At 40.9% G+C, this 24,106-nt stretch overlaps 2 protein-coding genes across 2 annotated transcripts; one reads left to right on the plus strand and one right to left on the minus strand.

Moving 5' to 3' along the window:
- The first annotated feature begins 6,495 nt into the window (after window positions 1–6,495).
- On the plus strand, window positions 6,496–23,190 carry LOC100382669 (uncharacterized). Its single transcript, NM_001175393.1, is given in 19 exon segments — window positions 6,496–6,875; window positions 9,744–9,818; window positions 9,910–10,060; window positions 10,547–10,615; window positions 10,696–10,868; window positions 11,508–11,645; window positions 11,775–11,900; window positions 12,082–12,180; window positions 18,711–18,834; window positions 18,962–19,025; window positions 19,705–19,759; window positions 19,842–19,966; window positions 20,229–20,302; window positions 21,145–21,194; window positions 21,403–21,489; window positions 21,570–21,620; window positions 21,694–21,777; window positions 22,073–22,123; window positions 22,818–23,190. Coding segments are annotated over 19 exon segments (2,022 nt in total). The 5' UTR covers window positions 6,496–6,533; the 3' UTR covers window positions 22,902–23,190.
- Window positions 14,472–15,810, minus strand: LOC118476740 (uncharacterized). The gene is made up of 3 exons (XM_035966412.1): window positions 15,476–15,810; window positions 14,816–14,896; window positions 14,472–14,709 (listed from the first exon to the last, which is right to left on the minus strand). The coding sequence occupies exons 1-3, from the start codon at window positions 15,614–15,616 to the stop codon at window positions 14,578–14,580; spliced, it is 354 nt and encodes a 117-aa protein (XP_035822305.1). The 5' UTR covers window positions 15,617–15,810; the 3' UTR covers window positions 14,472–14,577.
- Window positions 23,191–24,106: the final 916 nt, after the last annotated feature.

Genomic DNA, 24,106 nt, shown 5'->3' on the forward strand with positions numbered 1-24,106 from the left:
TACTAAGATAAAGCAATAGTCTCAATATAATCAAAATATAAGAATGAACTCCCCCTAAAGATATGCATCAAGTATTTGAATGAATTGAATGGATGCATGAGAGAAGCATTATACATCTTGATCAAGGCTCATTAAGTTTGTAATAAACAACTTGAGCCTAGTATTCTCAATATGAAAGTGTTTAGAATACTCACAACCACACATTGATTGATTCGTAGAAGTAGGTGGTGTTGTTCTTGATGTTTTCCTCTTTCATTTGAGAGTCCTCCCTTTGCAGTGGCTTCTTTTTCCTTTCAAACTTATTGAAAATACTCAAGAAGAATGTTAGTAATACAAGGGAGTATATAGTGATGGATGATTTCTTTTAGATAGGAAATAAGCATAATTCATCATCCATGAGTCACATAGACATGAAGTAAATTCCTTAACGTTAGTGCACATTAACAGAGAAGAGGAATGAGCACCTTTTTAATCATTTTTGATCAATCAAAGGAATTTTACTTTTTCATATTGAATTTATTATCATGACTTAGAAGCGCACCAATATGAAAATGGATATAGCAAAGGTATGAATTAGATTCTAATGTACAAGCGCATTTATGAATACGATATTGAATGCATACTTAGTTAATTTTGGTCCAATAAAGAATCTATTCCTCACAAGGGTAGAATATGATAATTTAGATTAAATACCCATTGAGATGGGAACCAAACTTAAGAAGGTGAGTTCCCATACCTTTGCTTTTACCTTTCTTCCTTTGGGTGAAGATCAACCCATGAGGCTTGTGCACTTTCTTTCTTGTAGATTTTCATAATTGAACTCAAGAGAAATGTTAGTAGCAACACAAGCACTAGTTTCCATTTTTGTAATCATTTTGATAAGGAATGGGAAGCTAGATTACTAAAACATGGAAACTTCATAGCATGAACTAGATTATCCATAGATGATGTTATGCTCAATTTTAACTCATAAAACAAGCATAAATAATTCTTTAAGATTATGGGAATAAGTCTAATTCATGATATGGAAAGCGATAAATGTGAAAGAATCAAATCCAATTTAAGTAAGTAGAAGCACATCATAAGTTATTGGATTGATTTTCCTTTTTATGTTAGATTACATGCTTTTCCGAAGAGAAACTTATTCTCTACAAGTGAGACTACTTGGGTTACGTAAATAAAATCAATAGTCTCACTATTCTAGATATAGAGAGAGTTTTCCTTTTATAAGTGTCCTAAGGATTTGAATTCCTTGCATAACACCTTGTTCTTTTAGGAACTCGAAATATCTCTCTATATCTAGAAACATGGCAATAATAGAATAACTTTAGCGAAAAACATGCCATGTGATACTTTCAACAATTTAAAGCATGTAGATTGCCATAGGATGGAAATGATGAGTATGCAATCTACCATATGATAGGAAATTCTTCAAAGAATGGTAATATAAATTTAAAGGCATTTGAAGTGCTTCAATCTTTCTATGTGACCACACAAGACACATAAGAAATGATATTTTAAAATACTTGCACTTAAAAGATAAGTGTTACCATCCTTTGGCTTTCCTCCATGTTGTAGGCCTTGATTTTTCCGCATAAGATAATTCTTTATTTCCTACAACATCAATAACTTCCTCGAGATGATATGAGTTTAAGATGTAGTAGTTTGAAGAATAACCTTGGGTCAATCACGGATAAAGATCATTGAAGATTTGATAGCTTGAGTTAAATTGAATTAACTCTCTCAAGCACCCCAAGGCTTCATACCATCTCATTTTCCTACAAAGCTTGTCAAGCATATTTTGGTACCCATCGCTTGATGGGTCCATCACGGTTAGTCGACAAAGATCTAGGAACCCAAAAGTCCTTTGTGTTAGCACTAGGTAAACTCATTACCTTTCTAGCACAAGTTGCAATTTTGGGTTGCCTAGTTACATGAGAATTAATTGACAAGCTAGGAGTGGAATTGTTACCAATGGGACAATCCTTGCATTGATGTCCCTTCTTTCGGCATGTGTAGCATAGGCGTTTTTCAAGTTTTGAAGTTTTCTTCTTTCCTTGTTTGTTGCCTGCTACATGGTTAGTAAAAACTTTCTTTTCTAATCCTATGCCTCTTTGTTTTAAATTGGGACAAGATCTAAGCAAGTGTCCCTTCTTGGAGCATTTAAAACAAAGTCTATCATCCTTGTTAATAATCAAGCCATTTTTAATGTAGGGACATGACCTAATCAAGTGCCCCTCTTCAAGGCATTCACTACCCCTCTTAATGTGAAGTGTGGCTTGATCATTACCTTGGATGTTACCTTTTGTGGAGGCATGGTTGAGGCTTTTGGAGGAGGTGTTGAATTTCATCTTTTGTTTCTTCCTCTTGACAATCCTCAAATCCTTGACATTTTCTTCAAGGGATGTAGTGCATGCCACGGTTGTTCCCGTCTCAAGCTTCTTCACCATGTGATCACGATTATCTTGAGAAGGTTGAGCAATCCACTTCCCTTTAAGTTGTGTCAAGCTCTTCTTCAGCCTCTCATTCTCTTCTTTGAGCTTTTGATATGTGTCTTCTTTTGTTCCTGTGAATTCTAGCTCAAAAGAAGATTTGCTTGTCGACGGACAACAAGCATTAGCACATGGTAATGTAGTATCAATATGAACACATGTGCATGAGTGAGGTTGTTGGGATTTTAAATTTTCTATCACAACCTCATGAGCAATGTTTAATATGATATGATCATCTCTAAGATTTTCATGAGAGCATAGGAGCATATCATATTTTTCTTGAAAAGCTAGATTTTCAATTTTTAGCTTTTCCACTTGGTCCTTAAGCAAGGTATTCTTATTTACTGATTGAGCGATACAATGTAAAGCGTTATCTTGCTCAATTGAAATAGTTTCATACCTTTGGACCAAATCAACATGAGAGCACTTTAGCTCCTCATGTTCTTTAGTCAACTCGTCAAAGCATTGCATCTTCATGGAGAGAATACTTTCTAACCTTTGACGAGCTTCGCCTTGCTCTCTTGCTTTTTCTAGAAGCTTGAGCATGACCGCCTTATCTTCTTGGCTTAGGCGAGCGTAGAGTTGCACAAAGCTTCTTTCTTCCTCCTCATCCTCATTTGTGCTTCCGCTATCATTTGCATTAGCCACACAACACATGTGGGAATCGAAATGGGAAGACAAACCTTTTGGAGAGGTGGATTCATCGTTTGGTCTCCACCGTTCATTTTCTTCTTCTTCCTTGCAAGGGTTAGTATCACAAATACTAAAGGAAGTAGAAGCACAAAATGAACTATCATGTTTGGACTTATTAAATTTGCTTTTAACTCTAGTCCAAATATCATGCGCATCATGGATTGATTCGTTATAATTTGATATGAAGGCACGATAATCCTTTTTGCTAATAGAATTAGTTAAGATGTCAAAAGCTAGATAGTTTAAGCGATAACATCTTTGATCCTCCTCGGAATTAATTTTTCCATTGAAATTAGGGGGGAAAATACTCTTGTCTATAATTTGTTCTAATCGAGGATCAATGGTCCTAAAAGCATTTATCACACTAGTAGACCATGAGTCATAATTAGAACAATCATCAAATAATATTTCAAGAGTTACCTCCTTTTGAGTTACGTTTGATGGAGGAGTCTTCTTGTTCTTTTGGGATCTTCTACGAGCCATCACTTCGAGTTGTTAGACTCAAGATGAAGTGCCTAGCTCCGATACCAATTGAAAGTCGCCTAGAGGGGGGGTGAATAGGCGGAACCTGAGAATTAAAACTTTATCCCCCAACTAGATCCCTTGATTAGTGGTTAGAACAAGATATACAAATATCGGAGAATAGAAACTAAGTTCTTGCTTGAAAGGAGTATTGCTAAATAATGCGGGAGAGATAAATCAATACAACTAATAAGTTATAGAATAACAAAGCAAGAACCCTTAGATGAGAAGAGCACTAGAACAAGTTCTTTCTTGCAACGTGTTGCTTCACTAAATGGAAATTTAACTTGAAGCAATACCAAATGAAATTAGCAAATAATGGTGCAAGAAAACTTAGAGCAAGGGAAAGCAAACAAATCACAAGCAATAAACACAATGGACACGGGTGATTTGTTTTACCGAGGTTCGGCCCTCGAAGGCCTAGTCCCCGTTGAGGAGTCCACTTAAGGACGGGTCTTTTTCAACCCTTTCCCTCTATCCCCCGATCACACAAGGATCGGTGAGCTCTTCTTCTTCTCAAGGATCACTCTCGATCCCACAAGGACCACCACAATCTTTGGTGTCTCTTGCTAGCTTTTACAAGCCTCCAAAACTTTGGAGGAAGTTCAATGGGAGTCAAAACTCCACGCGCAAATGAACACAAAGATGAAGCACACACTATCTCTCGATGAATCTCACAAGGCACTAGTGCTAAACTCAAATGAGTAGCTCTCTTTTGCTTGCTCTCTCTTTTGTGGCACTTGTGTTGGTTGTAGTGGTCTAAATCTTGTGTATAGGATGGATCAATGAATATATGTGGTTGGGAGGGCTTGAGTATGTCAACTAGATGACTTGGAATGTTGCTTGGGCTCCCACACCTTGAAGTGGCCGGTTGGGGTGGTGTTTATAGCCACCATTCAATTTTGTAGCCGTTGGAGAAGCTGCTGGCGATGGGCGCACCGGACAGTCCGGTGCACACCGGCCATGTCCGGTGCTCCAGCCACGTCATCCTATCCGTTGAGATTGGAGCTGGTCGACCGTTGGAGGCTTTGTCCTCATGTGGCACCGGACAGTCCGGTGCAGCACCGGACAGTCCGGTGCCCCTCTGACTTCTGCTCTGGCACTCTGAATTCAACTGTACACTTTGCAGAGTCGACCGTTGTGCGCAGATGACCGTTGCTCCGCTGGCACACCGGACAGTCCGGTGTACACCGGACAGTCCGGTGTACACCGGACAGTCCGGTGAATTTTAGCGGAGCGACCTCCCATTTTCCCGAAGCTGGCCAGTTCAGAGCCGCTTCACTCTGGAGCACCGGACACTGTCCGGTGGTGCACCGGACAGTCCGGTGAATTATAGTGGGCTGCGCCTGAGAAACCCGAAGGTGAAGAGTTTGAAGGCAATCCTCCCTGGTGCACCGGACACGGTCCGGTGGTGCACCGGACACTGTCCGGTGGCACACCGGACAGTCCGGTGCGCCATACCAGGGAGCACTTCGGTTTCTCTTTGCTCCTTTCTTTTGAACCTTGTCTTGTTCTTTTTATTGGTTTTGAGTTGAATCTTTGGCACCTGTAGAACATGTAATCTAGAGCAAACTAATTAGTCCAATTGTTTGTGTTGGACATTCAACCACCAAAATCAATTAGGAAAAGGTTTAAACCCTATTTCCCTTTCAATACCTAACTCTCTTCTCGTCCGGTAGGTAGTCTTCACATGGTTGGTCTATATTGTGGTCTCCTGAATCAATATGGTCTGATTGATCCAAAATAGTTGTACCACCTCGTAAGCCTTCATCTCTTCTATTTTCCTCTGCCTCGTCCTCTTCAATAAGTCCAAGTTGAGAATACATCCGCATCTCACTAGGAACATCACGTCTCCCTTCCTCCTCCCACAAACCACCGAGAACCATAGAATCTCAATCAAACAAATATGCATCTTCTACATTCTCATTGCAAGACAAGCCTTTGCCTGCCACCGGTGCATGCATGAATGTTCATATTCTATTATACTTGCTATGACAAATCATGACATTGCTTGGTAAAGACATGAACTCCATGGTAGAAGCAAGAACAAATAGACTTACCTAGGGGGGACGTCTCGACGACCTCGGCGTTGGTGTCCGGGGCTGATGCATCCATGGAGGAGACGACTTCGGCGATGTATATTCAACTGGTGAATGGAGAATAATGGCAATAATCTCCACTGCAACAAACAGGATATAGATTACAGTGGAATGGGGAATGGGTAATTCGGCGCAGTATTACAGAGGAATGGGGAACGGAGAATGGAGAAGGGAGACAGAGAGAGTTCACCGAAAACCTCACTGGCGGCGGCGACACTAGCTCTGACAGGAGAACGGCGAGCGGACAGACGCCAACGGAGGGAAGTGGAGAATGGAGAAAGAGGAGATCTGGAAGAAGAGGAGAAGGAGAGAGCTCACCGGAAAGCTCAATAGCCACGACGGCGACACTGGCTCTGACAGGAGAACGGCGCGTGGACGGACACCGACGGAGGAAGCTTAATGCTTCTCAACGACTAATAAAGTAATAAGGATTATGAGTCTATTTCAGCGGCTTCGCGTTCTGAGTATTTTCATATCTTCGAAACCCTCGCCAACGCTTCCGTTTCGTCGAATCCGAAGGTAACATGTTTTATAATGGCAATAATCTTGGGTGAGCGATGTGCGAAGAGCCAAACCCAACACAAGTATCGGCCTACCTGGCCAGAATGTCTACTGTGGGCCTTGCGCACATAACTGAAACCCAAATAAAACCCTCGAGCTGCTGCGAAAAAAAATATAACGCCCACAATCCCCTCTTCCCAGCCGCGCCGCCGCCGCCGTGAACGAGATGGCGGCAGCCCTTTTGCTCCGCAGTCTCCGGCCATCGGTGAGCCGGGCACATATCCACCTTCTTTCCCATGCCTCCTCCCCGACGGCGCTGGGGTCTCCCCTTTTACCCCGCCTCTACTCCTCTGCGGCAGCGTCAACCGCCGCCTCTCCTGTTTTCACGCCCGGCGGCGTCATGGACCCATCCCGCATCCGCAACGTAGCGGTGATAGCCCACGTCGACCATGGGAAGACGACGCTCATGGACCGGCTCCTTCGACAGTGCGGGGCCGATATCCCCCACGAGCGCGCCATGGATTCAATCAGCCTTGAGCGCGAGCGCGGCATTACCATTGCCTCCAAGGTAGGTAACACATCTCGCAGGACTCGTGCTTGCATGCGTGGTCTTCAATTTCGTTGAGCAAGTTGCGTGCATCACAGTACTGATCTTAACATAATCCGCTTCAGAGGCAATTCACAATTTTGGTTTCTGTGTCCCATAATGTTGGCATGCACTCCTGAGTCCTCAGTAACACTTCGACCTTTGATCGAATTCGTTGTATTTGAATTCGAATTGGTCAGCGGATGGACGTCAGCATGTCACGACTGATTCATCTACTGTTCTGAAGTGTATACTGTGCTTGATCACTCGTGTGGTTCATTTTGTATCAATTTACAAATACCTTATGGCCATTTCCATGACAAGCGAAAGTACCATTTGGCCCTATACTCTTTATTCAAAAGAGACAATTGCATATTTGGGACTCTAAACATTGCGCTTTGCAATAATGCCATCCGAAAGATTTGCTTTGCAAAAAAGGTATTACAAACATTTTCTAATTGATTAAGCTGCCATTTAGTGTATTATATTCCTTTTCTAATCTAGTCTTATGTATTTTATCCCTAACGACATGCTTTTACCCCTCTATAATTATACACACCAAATGAATTTGCAGCTCTCCACCTGAAATCTGAAATTTGGTCACCAGGATCACGCTCGCCAACAGGGGAAGCTAGGCGCAGCATGAACAGCAAATCACTGAATCGTTCTCTGTTTGCAACTTGCCGACATAAACATTTTCACGAACAGCGATGTTTGCAACTTGTTTGGCGTGGCAGCCATGGCCGTCACAGGGAGAGTGGGCGAGGCGGCCCTAGCGAGCGCAGCTTCAGCTAGCACCTTCTTGCCGATCGCTGCTGTTGACGCAGCCCACGCGTCCTCCTTCAGCCTGGCGTTGGCGAGCACTTCGGACGCGTGGTGAGGGTGACCACGGTGGACTGCACGGGGCACAAGGGCTGCTCCTCCAAGGCCAAGTTGGGCGTGTGGTTCGGCGCGGTGGTGGCTAGTCGAGATCCCCATCCGGTGGCTGCAGCATGTGTGCGATTGTCCATGGCAAGAGAATCTGAAGATAGGGGAGAGTGGTCGTAAAAGCATGTAGAGGGTAATTTTGTCTCCTTGGATACTAAATACATGGAAACAAATTATAAAAGGAAGAATATAGAGTAAAGGGTAGTATAATCAATTAGAAAACGTTTATAGTACCTTTTTTGCGAAACAAATCTTTCAGATGGCATTATTGCGAAGCGCAATGTTTAGAATCCTAAATATGTAATTTTCTCTTATTCATAATTACCCGCACTCTCATGCACCATTGGAGTGATCACTTAATCCTCGCTTTTTTCGTCCATAGCTTGGATGGACTATAGAACTCTAGATCTTTCCTATTTTCCGTAGTACTCCCTCTATTCCAAATTATTAGATATTTTTGCTTTTTCTAGATTCATAACTTTTGTTATGCATGTAAATACTCCCTTCGTCCTAGGATATAACGCGTAACCACCTCTGGTTCAGAGACCAAGAAATGTATTTAATTCTCTCTATCAACACTAGCACTACTGTATTGATATACATGTGTCTAGAGAGAGAGAGCACCTTATATCATGGGACAAGACTAAAAAAGGTTACGCCTTATATTACGGGACGGAGGGAGTATACATTTATACACTATGTCTAGATTAGATACATAATAAAACCAATGTATCTAGAAAAGCCACAACTTCCTATAATTTGAAATAGAGGGAGTATAGCCTTTATTATATGTTAGGCTACATGTTTTCATGCAGCGAATTTAAAATCTGATATGACATCAGTCCACATGCTAGAATCAAGAGTGATAAGTCGGTGTGTCAGTGCTGCATAAAGAATAAAGAATTGTTAAGTTGCTACTGGAAACCACTGCACTTTGTATAGAAGATTTTTGTGTAGGCTGTAGATCATTTCTGATTCAGTATTCCTACACTGATTAACTTGCCATCTGATTTTTGTTGTTAATGTGTACACAATATATCTTGTTAATTTTTATACCTCAATGTAGTCTTAATTACCATGCTTGTTAGAGCTGAAATGACACAAAAAGCTGTGATGTTATCAACACTTCAATTACGAGGGTCTAATAATTAAAATAGTAATCAGGTATTTATCTGATATTAGGCTGTGTAGAATAGGATCTACTAATGCTCCTTCGCATGTGGATGCTACTTAATTTGCTACTAACTGCAGGCTCAGAACATTCTTACATGATCTTGAAGAGCCTGATTAACAACCATTATGTGTCACTTTCATTATGTTTAGTAAATCAGAAACGAAGAGTCGAAGAATCTAGTCAAGACCTTAGGGGAAAATGATTAATTGTGTTCCAGTAATTCTCACTAAATCGAAGTTAATAAAATAATTTCAGACAGACTAGAAAGCATTGTATTCCCTTTGTATGTTTGGTAAGATGTAGCATTAATCTGACCTGTTGATATGATTTGAACATTTATCCTGTTTAATTGACTGTTTTGCTCGTCTAAGTGAATAATGGCTAAACAACAATGTCCGACTGTTTACCGTTTATGATAACACTAATGATACAAGTTTGGCATGCCAGCTAACTAATGTGATATCTAGCATGCCAAGTTAGTTTTGATGTTTACACATGTGCACTCTTTCACCATATGCAAGATTGATTTGAACATGCACATAGTTTGGGTGATAAACATGCTGGAAAACCACACAGAAATCAGGTGCTTACAATCCACTCTGATCAGCATACCCTTATTTCCTATTCTTAAGTTTCTGCACTATAGTGAAGTATTGCTGTATTTGCAAAGGCTGGCATGATTGTTGCCGTATAGAGCATGCCATATGAAATCTTAAGCAACACTGCTTGCTGATGTTGGCTGCTTTTAGGTCACTTCTGTCTCTTGGAAGGAAAATGAACTCAACATGGTTGATACACCTGGCCACGCTGATTTTGGTGGTGAGGTATGTGGTCCTCATATAATTTTCTATGTTTTGAACCAAAATGTAGATTCTGATGTGATATACAATATGATCATTACCAAATTTGTTGCAGGTTGAACGAGTTGTTGGAATGGTGGAAGGAGCTGTCTTGGTTGTTGATGCTGGAGAGGGACCTTTAGCACAAACTAAATTTGTGCTTTCAAAAGCTTTGAAGTATGGCTTGCGTCCAATTCTTCTCCTCAACAAGGTTGATAGGCCTTCAGGTCTGCTCGTTATCAGATGTTAATGTTAGTTCAGTAGTATTTTATGATTGCAATGGGTCAGGTTAAACACACAATGGAGTGGTTTTTCTTTACAGGGAAACCATTTCAGTGTTCTTCATTCTAACTGAAATGCTATTGCACCATTGTTTGTACTAGTTTGTTTGAGTAAACTAACTGATAAAGAGTCTTAAGGTGATCATGTAATGCAGACTACATGGCATCTGAAGTTAAATGGGTTGAATGTTAGATTGATCTAAATAAGGCAAGGGGGAGACAAGTAGAATGTAGCACACACACACACACACACAACAGGAACTACTAGAAATAAGTAAATTAATACGAAATGGTTTTGACCAAAACTTCTAAAAAATGCTTGTCACAAATTTAATTTTGAAGCTGAACTTTATGCAATGTAGGCTACTTTTAATTAGATGAAATGATGATGCTATTCACAATTGGTGTAACTCTCTTATGTTGCATCAACAGTTTCTGAAGAAACCTGCGATGAAGTAGAGAGCTTGGTTTTTGATCTTTTTGCAAATCTTGGTGCTACAGGTCTTGTCCTGCTCTTCAATTTGGTTTCTTCAAACTTCTTTCTTTTCTTTGTATGAATTTGTTTTGTTTGGATTTTGCAGAAGAACAGTTAGATTTCCCAGTTCTTTATGCATCCGCTAAAGAGGGTTGGGCTTCCTTAACTTTCACCAAGAGCCCCCCTGATAATGCAAAGAATATGTCTTCACTGCTCGATTCCATTGTACGACATGTTCCTTCACCAAAAGCTGATCTTGAGGCTCCATTCCAAATGTTGGTTAGTATACTTGAAGAACACCAAAACGTATTTTTGTTTGAGATGAGGATTGCGTCTGCAATTTATTTTCATTCTTTAATTCCATCCTTAGTTATGCATGTGGTAGAATCACTGGCCATAGGATATGCCTTTATTTGTAGGAGTTCCACTTGATTTGTAACTTAAAGAATAAGCAGGCTTTATTCTTACTATATTTGTTTCGATGCCGCAATCCATGTTACCGATTTGCCATTCCATTTACTGTCCACTAGTGATCTCAGTTACTGCTTGGGTTGCTGTCTGGTGGGATGATATATAAACAAAAAGAGGGTGGCGGGATTTAGGGTAGCTGGAAGGGACTAGGGAAGTACTGTCAAGATGCACCCAGGATGGCTCATGGCCCACGTTCCAAGCTAGCATCCTAAAGAACACCTACCCCCATCACCCCTTGACCTTCATTTATGGCTACCATGCCCCACTACTGAACCTCAACCCAGTCACAATATGTTTAAGTTATTGCTCTCTGCTTAAATGAATAAGATTAATCCATAAATAATGACAGAAGGATAAGTCCTTGCTACACCAGGAGCCTAGTCCCAGGAAGGAAATCTCCCAGCCAAACACATAATTTGAAGGTAGTAATTCACTTTTCTTTGACAGGTTTCCATGATGGAACGTGATTTTTATCTAGGACGGATACTCACTGGGAGAGTAAGGTCCGGAGTTGTCCGTGTTGGTGACAAAGTCCATGGTCTTCGCAGTACAGATGATGGAGTTCATAAAATTGAGGATGGAAAGGTCTGCCAGAACATTGTGCTCCTTTTTCCTTTCAAAATCTGATAATGTTCTTTTCTCCTTCATTTTGTGTTTAATTTTGTCTTACTGAAAATCCTCAATGACTTTTACAAATTATACTAAATAATCTAGGTTGTCAAACTCATGAAAAAGAAAGGCACAAATATGGTAACAGTAGAGGCTGCAGGGGCTGGTGATATAATTTCAATGGCAGGATTGGCTGCTCCAGCAATTGGACATACTGTGGCAAATTCAGAGGTATCACTGTATGCTTTGATTGGCTACTTAACCTTGTCAGTTGTCTTAAATTTACCACTACTTTTGGTCTTAAAAACATGTGTTTTAGAACAAGATTTGAACAAATCATAATATTGCAGGCATCAATAATACTTAATTAATTATTTAGTCTGCAAACATGTAAAGTGGTTGCTATTTTTAGATATTGAGTGCTCTGCCTACAATTGAGTTGGATCCTCCCACAATATCTATGACGTTTGGCGTGAATGATTCACCGTTGGCTGGCCGGGATGGCACTCATGTAAGTACCAAATAACTTCCCTCTACATCATACTTAATGGCGTTCTTTTTTTTCTTCTTCTGATCAAATCTTGTGTCTTTCTATTGGATTTCCTGGAACACAAGACTAAAGAGTTTGCACACTTGTGAGATCAAGAGTATGATATATGAGATAAAATAAGATTTCATCTTTTGTTTATCACATGAAAAAATTACAAATTCAACTAGACCTAGATGAGCCATGATTTAATATTTGATTTATGATTACCTTGAGTCCCCTGAAAGTTGTTACAGAACAATCAGTGTACCTTATATATTTTGACTAGGTACGTGCCCGTGCGTTGCGACGGTGTATAACTATTTAATAAATGTTAATGTACAACAATCTTAAGTAACACTACGAAAATTGGCCCCAGTTGATAGTGTAATTTTACCATTTTCAACATATAGAAGTTTAAAAGCAGATCCAACTATTACAATAAACATATACTTTACAATGTATCATAACATATTTTAGTAGCATTTTGAAGTAAACAAACTTTGAGTGCGTGCCAAAAAACAAATTATTTTTTCCTAAACAACGATGGTGCCACTAACTATGAGATAGATAACCCAACTTCATCTACAATCCTTGACTGCATGGGCATAAAATAGCATACCTGCAAGCAAAATTTTCAAAACTGAGGATATGTGACCATGTCAGAGAACCCATCAAGAAATATCCCTGTACAAGAGTGGCATGCCCATGTCAGAGAACCCATCAAGAAATATTCAGAAATAACTGTATTTTAGGCATCAATTAAATGGTGTACAAAACATACTTAAAGACAACCATGAAGAAAAAACATCTGAGCTTAATAGCACACAAATTAATAGGAAAAGAAGAGATATATGTCAGATTATTAGGTTAAGAGAGTCAAGAGTGAGGACCCACTTCCTGTCTTGCGCCTGTCTTGGGAAGGGGATTCTCAACTTTAGAACACTTCCATCATAACCAGCCTAGGCAACAGAATTCGGCATATTAGAATTTATAACATAGTAGGATTTTTTCAATACATGAAAACAGAACTCATTAATTAAAGGTGCAACTGTGTAGCCAAATAAGTAAAAGATCACAGTCGAACAGATTGTATTATCCAGAGTGCAGACCATAATAAAGGTCAGAATATTGAAATGTTGCAATTCTGTTATGATGTTGTAATGCTGACCATGTGGTTACTGATCTGTTTTTTAGTCCTACTGAGTACTGATCCAAACTGAGTAGGCAGAATATAGCATATAAGTTCCAGGTATTATTTTGTCTAGTTTATGGCACTGTTACCATGGCATTAGTCAATATCTCAATATGACATTGAGCAGGTACGGGCCATTTTGAGGACAAACCTAGCAAAATATAAGGCACATGCTGTAAAGAGTTACCTTCACATTAAAACCAGGGCTGTCCATGTCCAGCATATAAGCAAAATCCACCTGAATTGTATTTGTCATCTTTCAAGTTTCAATATATTTGAAAGCAATATTTGGTCAAAAGTGTAAAACAACAAAATGGACAAACTGTAAAAGAAGTTCACCAAATGATGACAAATACATGTATAATCCATAAGCAGGTTGTTAATCAAATGGTTAAACCATGGTGAAATTGCATAGTACCTTGTGAGTGCAGGAAAATGAGCAAGATAAGCAGGCTCTGCCGACCTAGACGGGGCTTCTAACTCAGCCAAAAACAGCACCCGGTGACTGTATGAAAATCTGAAACATAAGTAGCATGAGCCAAGCTGAAGCAAGGGTAAAAAGTGTAACCTGATGAAGAGCTGAAAAGATCCGGTAGGAGGTGATATGGTGCACGAAATCCGCACAAGATAGTACATGGACACTGCACAAGAAATTGAGAACTAAATTAGATAGTAGTAAAGAAAACAGTCAGAATAAATAAAAACAGCCCAGAAACATAATCATTTAGGTGGAATTACAATTAAAAATGAGAACTAAAAAAAGAATTGAGAAAACCTCACACTGACATGTGCAACAAGTAACTAACAAATTGACAAGATCAAATAGAGCACACTACCATTTGTTTCTGTGAGAACTGAAGTTTGCGTCAAATATAGGCCAAGAAGACAGAGAACATCAATACTGGACAAAATCTGAGTGCATATTTTCGATCCAATTTTAGTTTATCAGTGGCCACAAGCAGGGACAGATCAAATCCCAAACATTCTCAGCACACAAGCAGGGACAGTAGTAGCAACTGAACAAACAAAGATTTGTCTCATTACCAAGCGAACTGCCAAGAAGCGCCGCTAGTCCTCATCTCATCAAAATACCTGCGAGCTGAGCACTTCTAGGAAAGGTTGCTCGTATCTAACAGGATACCTGCGAGCTGATGGGGAACCACATTAAGTATAATCAAGAGAGTTCCTCAGGAAAAAATATAATCAGGAGATGCCCATAATTTACACAAGATACTGCATGTAGAAAATACACTTAGAAGAAGCAAGCTATACGCATCCTCACAATAGGTATGGGTCAGGGTTGTACAAACTGAAGCCACCTAGGAGACAAAATCAAGCATGCTTATGAAGTAAATGCTGATGTCATATACATTAACCTATGAAGCACTTGATAAGTACAATAAGTCAATAAGTACACATTATTACCTCAGCTTTTGATTTCAAAACATCTTGCCCCACCACAAGCAAGCTAACTCGCTGGTCCATTATTAGCCCATCCATGTCAACCTGATTATGATTCTCAGAATCAGAATCATATATACATTTTGGTTCCATGTGACATGTATATATCTTGATTGTTCCTTACAAACTGGGGAATGGAGCATTTTGCATGCCATAAACAAATGCAAAATTCTGAAAAGCAGTTGGAAGGAAACAAGCACATATAGGTAGTGGCTGGTGATGGTGCACGTTGCTCTTCTTTAACTCTTCATGATATCTTATATTCTTATGCATACATTACTTTATGTTGTCCCCCACTCGTGGCATGGATCCGTCTTCCCTTTCTATCAGTGTATTGTGCTAAAAACGCAAATGTGAAATTCTGAAAACCTGTTGGTGTCATGGTCACTAAGGACGACAACCACATGGTGCCAATCAAAATTGAGGAAACCCACATGACCCTACTGAAATGTGTTGCTGTATATACCCCATCCCTGTTGCCTCTGCCTCAAATAAACGCTCAATAACTCTAGGACCAAGACAGTTGTCTAATCTGTCCAAAACTAACTCCATACCGTATGGTGTCCATCACCATTCACGTCTTGAAGAGGCACAGTGTATTCTCATTAACGTCACATGGTGTACCTCATCGGTGAAGAGCAGCGCCGATGCATCGACCCCAACGTGATACAGGAGCCAAGCCGCCTGCCTGCACCAAGCCATCCTGCTCCGGCGCATGTTCACCACCAGCACTGCAGCCTGGCCATCCCCCTTGCTTGGTAGCATCCACGCGTAGCATATTGCCGCCACAATCAAGCTCACGCCTGCCCAAGTTCAAAGCAAAGTTCCAATAAACGACGACACAACTCAGATTCAGTTCAAATTTCAAATATGGGGCTAGAAGCTCAGGAGAAACTTTTACTTTTGGAGGCGTCAGAGAGCACGAGCTTGGTGGGCCTCTCCGCGGTACGGTCCCCTGCTGCTAGGACGGCGACCACGGCGCGCTGGCGGCGAAGGAAGGAGTTAAGGCGGGCGACACCGTCGCTGGATGGGAAGTTGAAGCCAACGGAGGTCATGAGAGCCTTGTTGCAGATGACGATGGAGACGGAGGACACCCCGAGAGGCTGAGCGCCCCCACCGTCCCTAGCTGGAACTTGTCCCTAACCACCCCATCTCCACCCCGCCATAGCAAGAAGACTACAAAGAGAGCGGGTCGTAGAGCACCAATCCACACTGGCGGCCAGCACCTGCGAGGCACAACAATCGCATCGAGAATAACAGGACACATCTAGCTTTTCCGGCCAAAACTACCTCTTTGCTCCCAAAGAACGGAATTCAAGCAAAAGAAGATGGATCTAGGAAGCGAGTTTGTGGCTGTGAAGCGGGATCGTGGATCTGAGGCGAGCGCGGAAGTAGCAACAGCAAGGCGACCTGAGAAAAGAGGTGCGACCGGCAGAAGGGGCCGGATTGGATGAGTTTGGCTTCGCGGTTGTGTCCTTGGCCTCCTCTCCCCCTCTCCTGCTCGCCCAAGATCCTCGACACCTTCTGCTGATGGTGGAAGGAGATTCTGTTGACGGCGTGGGGAGGAGGTGCGCGGTGTTGCCTGACCGCGATGCCCCCTCCATGGCGCCGGCGTCGAGGGCTCGAGCCCGTCACCGGTCGCCTCGGCCGTGGCCCTCGTGGCGTTCCTCGCCAAGGCCGCCCGCCTGCCCTGGACTCCCACCTGCACCTCAGCCCGGACGCCCCCACCTGCTCCCGTCGTCCCACGCTGGTCCGCGCGGAGGCACCTCGATGACGCGCATGTCCGCGCCGAGGCGGGCGAGCTCGTAGTAGATCTGTGTGGTCTCGCCGACGACAGAGCAGGGTAGTGTGAAGAGGAGGCTAGGGTTTGCGCGAGGAGGAGCGAGCGTCGCGAGGAGGATGGGGTGAACGAGGGGGAGGGAGGTGCGGGGGCAGCAGTTGGGGCCTGGGGGAGTATGCGCGCGGCGGCTGGGATGAAGCGCGGCGGCTATGATGGAGCGCGGAGGGAGCGCTGGATTCGTTTCTCCGTAAAAATTGACCGCGGAGATCCCTGGAGAGGCGCCATGGATGGAAGGTTTCCTGGGAAGGCAGGATACCGGGGGCGATGGAGTTGATTGCGGCGCAGAGGGAGCGCGCTGGCGATGGCAGGCGGGGGAAGCGCGTGGAGAAAGCGCGGCATGCGGGATGGGGCAGAACAGCACCTGTGCACGCCTACTCTAAGAACATATAGAGTAGTAGAGATTGCAAATCAAGTTCATGATGTAGATAGCTTGCATGGAGAGAGAAACATGCTAGTGGGATTTGCAAATATAAGATGTATAGATTTGCTCCACCCCTTTACTTAAACTAATATCAGAACATAGTTTCTTTCATTGTTATGGATGCGGATCCTGGCCTTGGCCAGCAGCCCAGCAGCAGCATGCACAGTAGAAGCCGTCATCAGCCATCCAACAGAAGCTTGCATCCAGGAACTATTAGGGTGTTTGGTTTGAGGAATAAGTTAGTCCATCATCTTCTCACTCCTCACTTTTTTGTTTGGTTTGTGGAATGGAATGAGTTAATACATCACCACCTCATTCCTTATAGTTAGTTAGTACTAACATGAGGAATGAGGCCATCCCACCAAATTTGAGGAATGCACTCATGATGCACCAACTCATCTTGGATGAAGTGATTCCTTGAACCAAACACCTCCTATGTTAGTAACATTAGTTAGTGGTTAACTAGTTAGTTTGCTAGATGTGCATATCCATCTGTTAGCCTTACCAATCTGTTGGCAGGTGTGCTAGTCTCTACATAAAGAGCACACCATCTCCTTTGTAAACCAAGCAAGAACCCAAAAGAAGCAGTCAGAGCCTCGAAAGGGAGGGAAACTAGCCACTTCTTTGTGCTATTGTCTACCCCAACCAAATCCATGTCATTAATTTGGAAACTAAGTCAGGACTTAATGGTGCTTCTTGCTGTCATTTTCCTAAGCGGAACACCAGTGATCCACCTCATTTTGTTAAAGGCATAGATTCAATAAGAGCTATTGGGCTGTTGGCTGCTTGTAAAAGCAGCTGTTGCTAGCTGTTGACACATTGATCTGTGAGAGGTAGCTGCACCACCACCACCAACGACTGCAAAAAACAAGCTGCCGAACAGCTTCGCGTGTTGCTCAATAGTGACTAAACATGGACCGTTTGACTGGATTGAACTTGATTAATGTTTAGGATGACATTCTATTATGTCATTTTTAGGGCCAGTCTGGCAGAGCTCCTAGAGCAGCTTCCAGGTTGCTGAATCCAGGAGGAGCTCTGCCAAAACAGTTTTTTTAGTGACAAGTCATTCTTTGCTGCTTTTGTGAAGTGATTCTCTGAAATGAACTAGGAGGATGAGAGCTGAAAAAAAGTAGCTTCTTTTGATTCACTTCGCGCCCAGAATTTATCCTAGGAAATCATAGAGAATCAATTTCAGTCAAAGAATCACTTCTCATGGAGAATCAGCCTCCACAGAAAATCTAGAGTACAAGGAGCTTTGCCAAACTAGGAATATAAGATTTGTATTCACTAACAGCGTGTTTGGTTCATGGATTGAGTTTTATCTGACATGAGTTAGTCCAACATGCAACTAGGACGGGTTCATCCATCATTTTCTTGGAATGGATTCATTCCGCAGAATCGCCTAGCTGTTGGCTTGCGGGAGCACTGTGCTGCTGTGCAGAATGCCATGAGTTCAGCTTGTGCTGCAAACCAAACAGCTAAGGGAGGTTCGGTTTCTGGTTCCGATGATTCCATATAGTCATCACGTGAACCAAATGCGCTATAAAGGAACCCAAAAAACAACTGCTGATACGGCTTTACTTTCAATAATTTTGCAGCTAACTGGAGCAAAAATTGGTAACCGCCTGATGGCAGAGGCAGAAACGAATTTGGCTATTAATGTTCTCCCTGGACCATTATCAGAATCTTATGAAGTTCAAGGAAGAGGAGAGCTTCAGTTAGGTCTGGATTGTTGATGAAATCCCACCTATTCTATTGTATAATTGAGCTTAAGTTAACTCTTTTGGAAGTTCCTCATACTTTAATTAATGTGTAATCAAGAATACAAAATGATCTGTGTATGTTCCAGGAATATTAATTGAAAATATGCGGCGTGAGGGATTTGAGCTTTCAGTTTCACCTCCAAAAGTGATGTGAGTTGCAATTTTTCACGTAATAACAAACTATATTATGTCTGATTGCAAATATAGATCGTTTAGGACATTGGCATGGTCTATAATATGACACTTCAACTTACAATTGTTGTCAAGTTATACTATTTAATTCAAAATAGAGTTATGTGTTATGAAAGTATTTTCCATGATGAATCTAGTGGCATCCATGTGTTATCAATTTATTTAACTTTTCATGCATTGATGGATCAGGTCAAAGAATTTTGACTTGATTAAAATCCTAAAATAACCTACATTTCGAATTGGACAGAGTATCTAGCTCGATATCTTTTTTTATGTTAGGTTTCTATAATAGATTCTGTGGTTCATAAAGAGCAGCTCTTTGGCTAAGTTTGAGTTCCCCTTCTCGCCCTTCTCAGGCTCTGGACAGTTCTCCTGTTGTCTGTTTTGTTTTCCTCTATTAGGGCTAGTTTGGCAACCCATTTCCCAAGGGAAATTAGTTTATTTTCTCTTGGGAAAATGAAAATCCCTTGGGAAAGTGGGGGTGCCAAACTAGCCCTTAATTTGTACAGTTCAGTTGTTTCGTTGTTTTCTTATTTTTAATAAAATTCTTACAGTGATGCATTTACGGTCAAAAAAGTAATTTCTTTTATGTGTAAGCAATTTGCAGCCAGTGTATTCATTTTTCCCCTTGAAATAGGTATAAAACAGAGCGTGGTGAAAGGTTGGAGCCTATTGAAGAAGTGACTGTTGAGGTATAAGAAACTGTGGTTGAATCATCTAGCTTATCTTTGTTTTCTTCTAATATTAATTATTAATACCAATGTGATATTGTAGGTTGGTGAAGAGCATGTGGGATTCGTCTTGGAAACCATTACTCACAGGAAGGGTGAAGTAGTTGACATGGGCCCGGTTCCTGGCACAACTGGAAGAACTCGAATCTTCATGACCTGTCCATCTAGGTCAGTAGTTGGTATTTTCTGCTAATGATTGGTTACATTACACCATAGAACCTAGAAAAGCATGTGTGTTATCTGCTGAATAACTATGTAGGCTGTAGCCTAAGTTGTTCATGCTTGTATTTAATATGGAATACCTGTTCACTTGTTCCCAGCATGGTTTACTACATAACCAATCAGTGGGATTCCATAGTTTCTTTCTTCTTTTGTGGAGTATTGACCAGTTTGGGTATCGTGGTATCAAATGATCTATTGTGGAATGCAGGGGTTTGGTGGGTGTTAAAGGAATTTTCAGCAGCTTTACACGGGGAACTGGATTTATGCACCGTGCTTTTCAGGGTATGATGCTATATTTTTATTGATAACCCAATTCAGTGCTAGCTCACATTCAAGTCTTAAGAGCATCTCCAACAGTGCCTTAAAACAGTGCCCTATCTTGAAATATATGGGTTAACTCGTAAAAAACAACTCCAATAGTGCCATATTTTATAATTTTTTGTCAAAAAAAATATAAGGCACTCCATGAAGTGACCCAAATACACTACACCCCAAACTAGTACCCTATCTTTGTTTTCTACATCATTCTCGACATTTTCTTTCCTAACTGATCTGTGCTATTGCTAGAACTTGAAATTGCTTTCATCCAAACATGGAGGGAAATAATGAACTGGCTTGACAATTTACTCATCTGTAGGTTTTAATCATATGTGAGCACTGGACATATATGTTTTTTGTGTAGTTAATGTTCTAAACTTCTAATGCTTATTGAAAGACACAAGTTCTAACAATAGCACACAAAAACATATATGTCAAGCGGTCAGTGTTGCTCCAAAAAGTATGGACAATACATATGCGCAGGTTGTAAATCAATGACATGATGTTAGTTGTGACATAAGATGAGCAACACTGACTGCTTTATTTGGCCACCGGTCGAAGTTCAAATTCATGTGTACCTGAGTCATATCGCATTAATTTGTTTGCATGAGCGAATCAAACCATATCATGTGAAAAAGTGGATGATGTGGGTGGGTGGGTTTATTAGGGCTCTTGCCCCTTTTTCTTAATATATGATGGCCCAGCTTTCCTGCATGTTCAAAACAATTGAATCTTACTAATTTCTGCAGCCTTGAGCATTAATTAGACTTAATGGTTATTTGACATGTGGTTTCCTGTGATTGCAGCATATGCTAAATACAGAGGTCCACTGGGCAGTGTCAGAAAAGGAGTTCTGGTAGAGACATTTTCTTCAACTTCATAATTTCTGTACTCTTATGTTCTCTTTGTTTGCCATGTGTGCATAGAATTAGAAAGCTAATGAGATATTCCTTTAGCAAATAATTTTGCACAACTGAACAAAAAGGGGTTCTGTAGAATAAAAACAAGACTAAATGTCACTGTGCTGTTCAACTATGACTAAAATTTTCTATGCTCATATATAGATATCTGTTGGCAAGGGACTTATCACTTCACATGCCCTTATGAGTTTAGAAGCTCGTGGGATCCTCTTTGTATCCCCTGGAATGGAGGTAACTATAGTACATTTCATTGAGAGCTTCCATCTTGGGTAAGAGTTGTACTAACCCCTCTTCGTCCTCCTGTTCGAAAGGCATATGAAGGGATGATAGTTGGTGAGCACTCACGTGACAGTGATCTTGAGGTATGATGGTCAAATACAAATCACGGCCTATTTCTTTCTCTTTCTATACTTGAAGTTAATGTCTCTTTGGCAGGTGAATCCTGTGAGAACTAAAGAACTTACAAATATCCGAGCCCCTGGAAAGGATGAAAATGTCCGTTTGTCTCCACCCCGATTGGTATGATATTTTCTGCTTTTAATGAGATCATGAGAGATGGTGTTTCTTTTCTGTAAAAGAAACACAATACTACAATTCCTAATCAATTGGTTAATTGCCCACTGTAACTTGGATCAGCAATGCAAATTCTAGAACCCATTATTGCCATATGATATTATGTTCACACATTGGGGTTCGAGATCTGATGAGAACAGAGGAAAAATGAGGCTTGGTTTCTTTATTTATTTGTTTGGTGAAAAGTTTAACGTTCCTCTAGCCATCACAAAATCTTAAAAGAAATTGTTGAACCATGCAGATGAGTTTGGAAGAGGCAATTGGATATGTTGCTGCAGATGAGCTTATTGAGGCAAGTATCATGTTCTTAATTCTTGAAAGAACCCTACAGAAATTTCAGCTTTTGATTCTATTTTTGTAAGAATTATGTACATGGGCATTTCTTTCTTCTGCAACCACCGAGTCTTGTACCAATTTTTCTTTCTTGGGTGGTCTCTATAGATCAGAAATCAGATATCCTCTGGTAATGTTGGTTTCTGAAAGGTTTTGTGGGGGTTATTGACAATATTGGACACTAAATCTCTAAACCAAATGGTGATCCTGCAGCCTAGGCCCTAGGGTAGAATGCAGTATTATTTCTGAATGGATGTCTTGCAGCCAGATAGGGTGTGATGTCACCGTTATCAGATAGTGGAAATGTCCCTGGGCACATCAATCGGTGTTACAATTACATACATGTATACAATGGTTGGTGCTAAAACGAAGAAAATATTTAATAAGCTCTTTCATGCATTTTGGAACTAATAGAAGGTAGGTTTGTTTCCTTAAAAAAAGTACCATCTGCAGTATGTTGCTAGTTTGGGTGATTCGTTGAAAGTACAGGTGAGTCCAAAGATTAAATCTAATTTGCTGGAGTAGCACACCTAGTATTTATTAAAGAAATGAGTTTTCTTATTATAATCGTCTTACAATATTGTTCCTGAAGCAACTGGCATTTAGTATCAAGTTATTTATATTGACATATATTGACATTTGAGCCTCATCAGGTTACTCCCAAGGTCGTACGTCTTCGAAAGAAGTACTTGGATTCCACTAAGCGTAAGATGATGAAAAACAAGCCTATGAATTAGAACTCCAGAGACAACAAAATTACATCAAGCACTGCCAGCACTACTATATAAGTTTATCATGCAAGACTCTTGCAGCAAGAGTGTTGCTGTCTCTTGCAGCAAGAGACAGCATTTATGTATAGGTTGGTGTTCAATGTTGCAACCTGAGCTCTTTACCAGCAGCTTCACCCAGGTTTTACGTGCACACAGGATTGGCTGACAGAATAAGCCCACCGTAGCAGCTACTGGAGGTAGGATCCTCGTTGGTTATATCTATTTAGACTTTTTTATGGTGAAATTTCAGACACCCACAGGTTCTTTGAAGGTTGTATTATTCTTTGGAAGTTCAAGAAATGCAGGCCAATCCCCATAGGTATTTTGTTTGAACCGGCTTCTTTGTTGACAATTTTATGACCATGTGTTATTACTGATTAAGTGCAAGAAAAAACAAATGAAATTGGCCTCCTTGCTCTAGGACAATTTTACGACCATGTGTTATTACTGAGATAGTGTCGGACACCAAGAAATTGGCCTCCTTGCTCTAAGCGGTGTGTTGCAGACTTAACCATTTCACTCAGCAATATGCAACATTCGTGCAACAACAGGCTTGTCAACCGGGAGCACATCCACGTTGGATTATGTTCTGGGCAATGTATGGAAACCTGTTCCAAAAGAAAATAAATAAAAGTAATAATTTCTAATAAAAGATCAACATATGAACCAAATGGCTTATGCATTTGGATATATTCTCTAAAAAGCGTTAAAGTTTCTCTTAATAAGAGATTATACATCAGAAGGTGGTTCCTCTTAAAAAAATGAATATTTAGCTCTAAATTAACTTTTACTTTAACTTAATAATGTTTCCTTAGCATAACTATTTTGGAATATATGACTTTCATATTTTAAAACATTTGCTTAAAATAGATAATAAATAAATAAACTTATAAATAAAAATGAAATGACTCTGCATTCATGCTAGGATTTTTGTGTGTGCATTTATACTTAAATTCTAGGAAACTCAACATAGATTTAAATTTGAATTAGAAACTAAAACTAAAATTAGGAAAAGAAATAGAAAACAGAAAAGAAAAAGAAAAAGAAAAAGAAAAGAAACTCCTTACATGCACCTGGGCTGATTCCTAGCCGCTGGACCAACTCTCTTTATCACACCGCATTGGCCAAATCCCATACCCAGGCCCAACTCTCACTGCACCTAGCGTCCTAGC

This window comes from Zea mays, chromosome 3 (assembly GCF_902167145.1).
Source record: "Zea mays cultivar B73 chromosome 3, Zm-B73-REFERENCE-NAM-5.0, whole genome shotgun sequence".
NCBI classification, from domain to species: Eukaryota; Viridiplantae; Streptophyta; class Magnoliopsida; order Poales; family Poaceae; genus Zea; species Zea mays.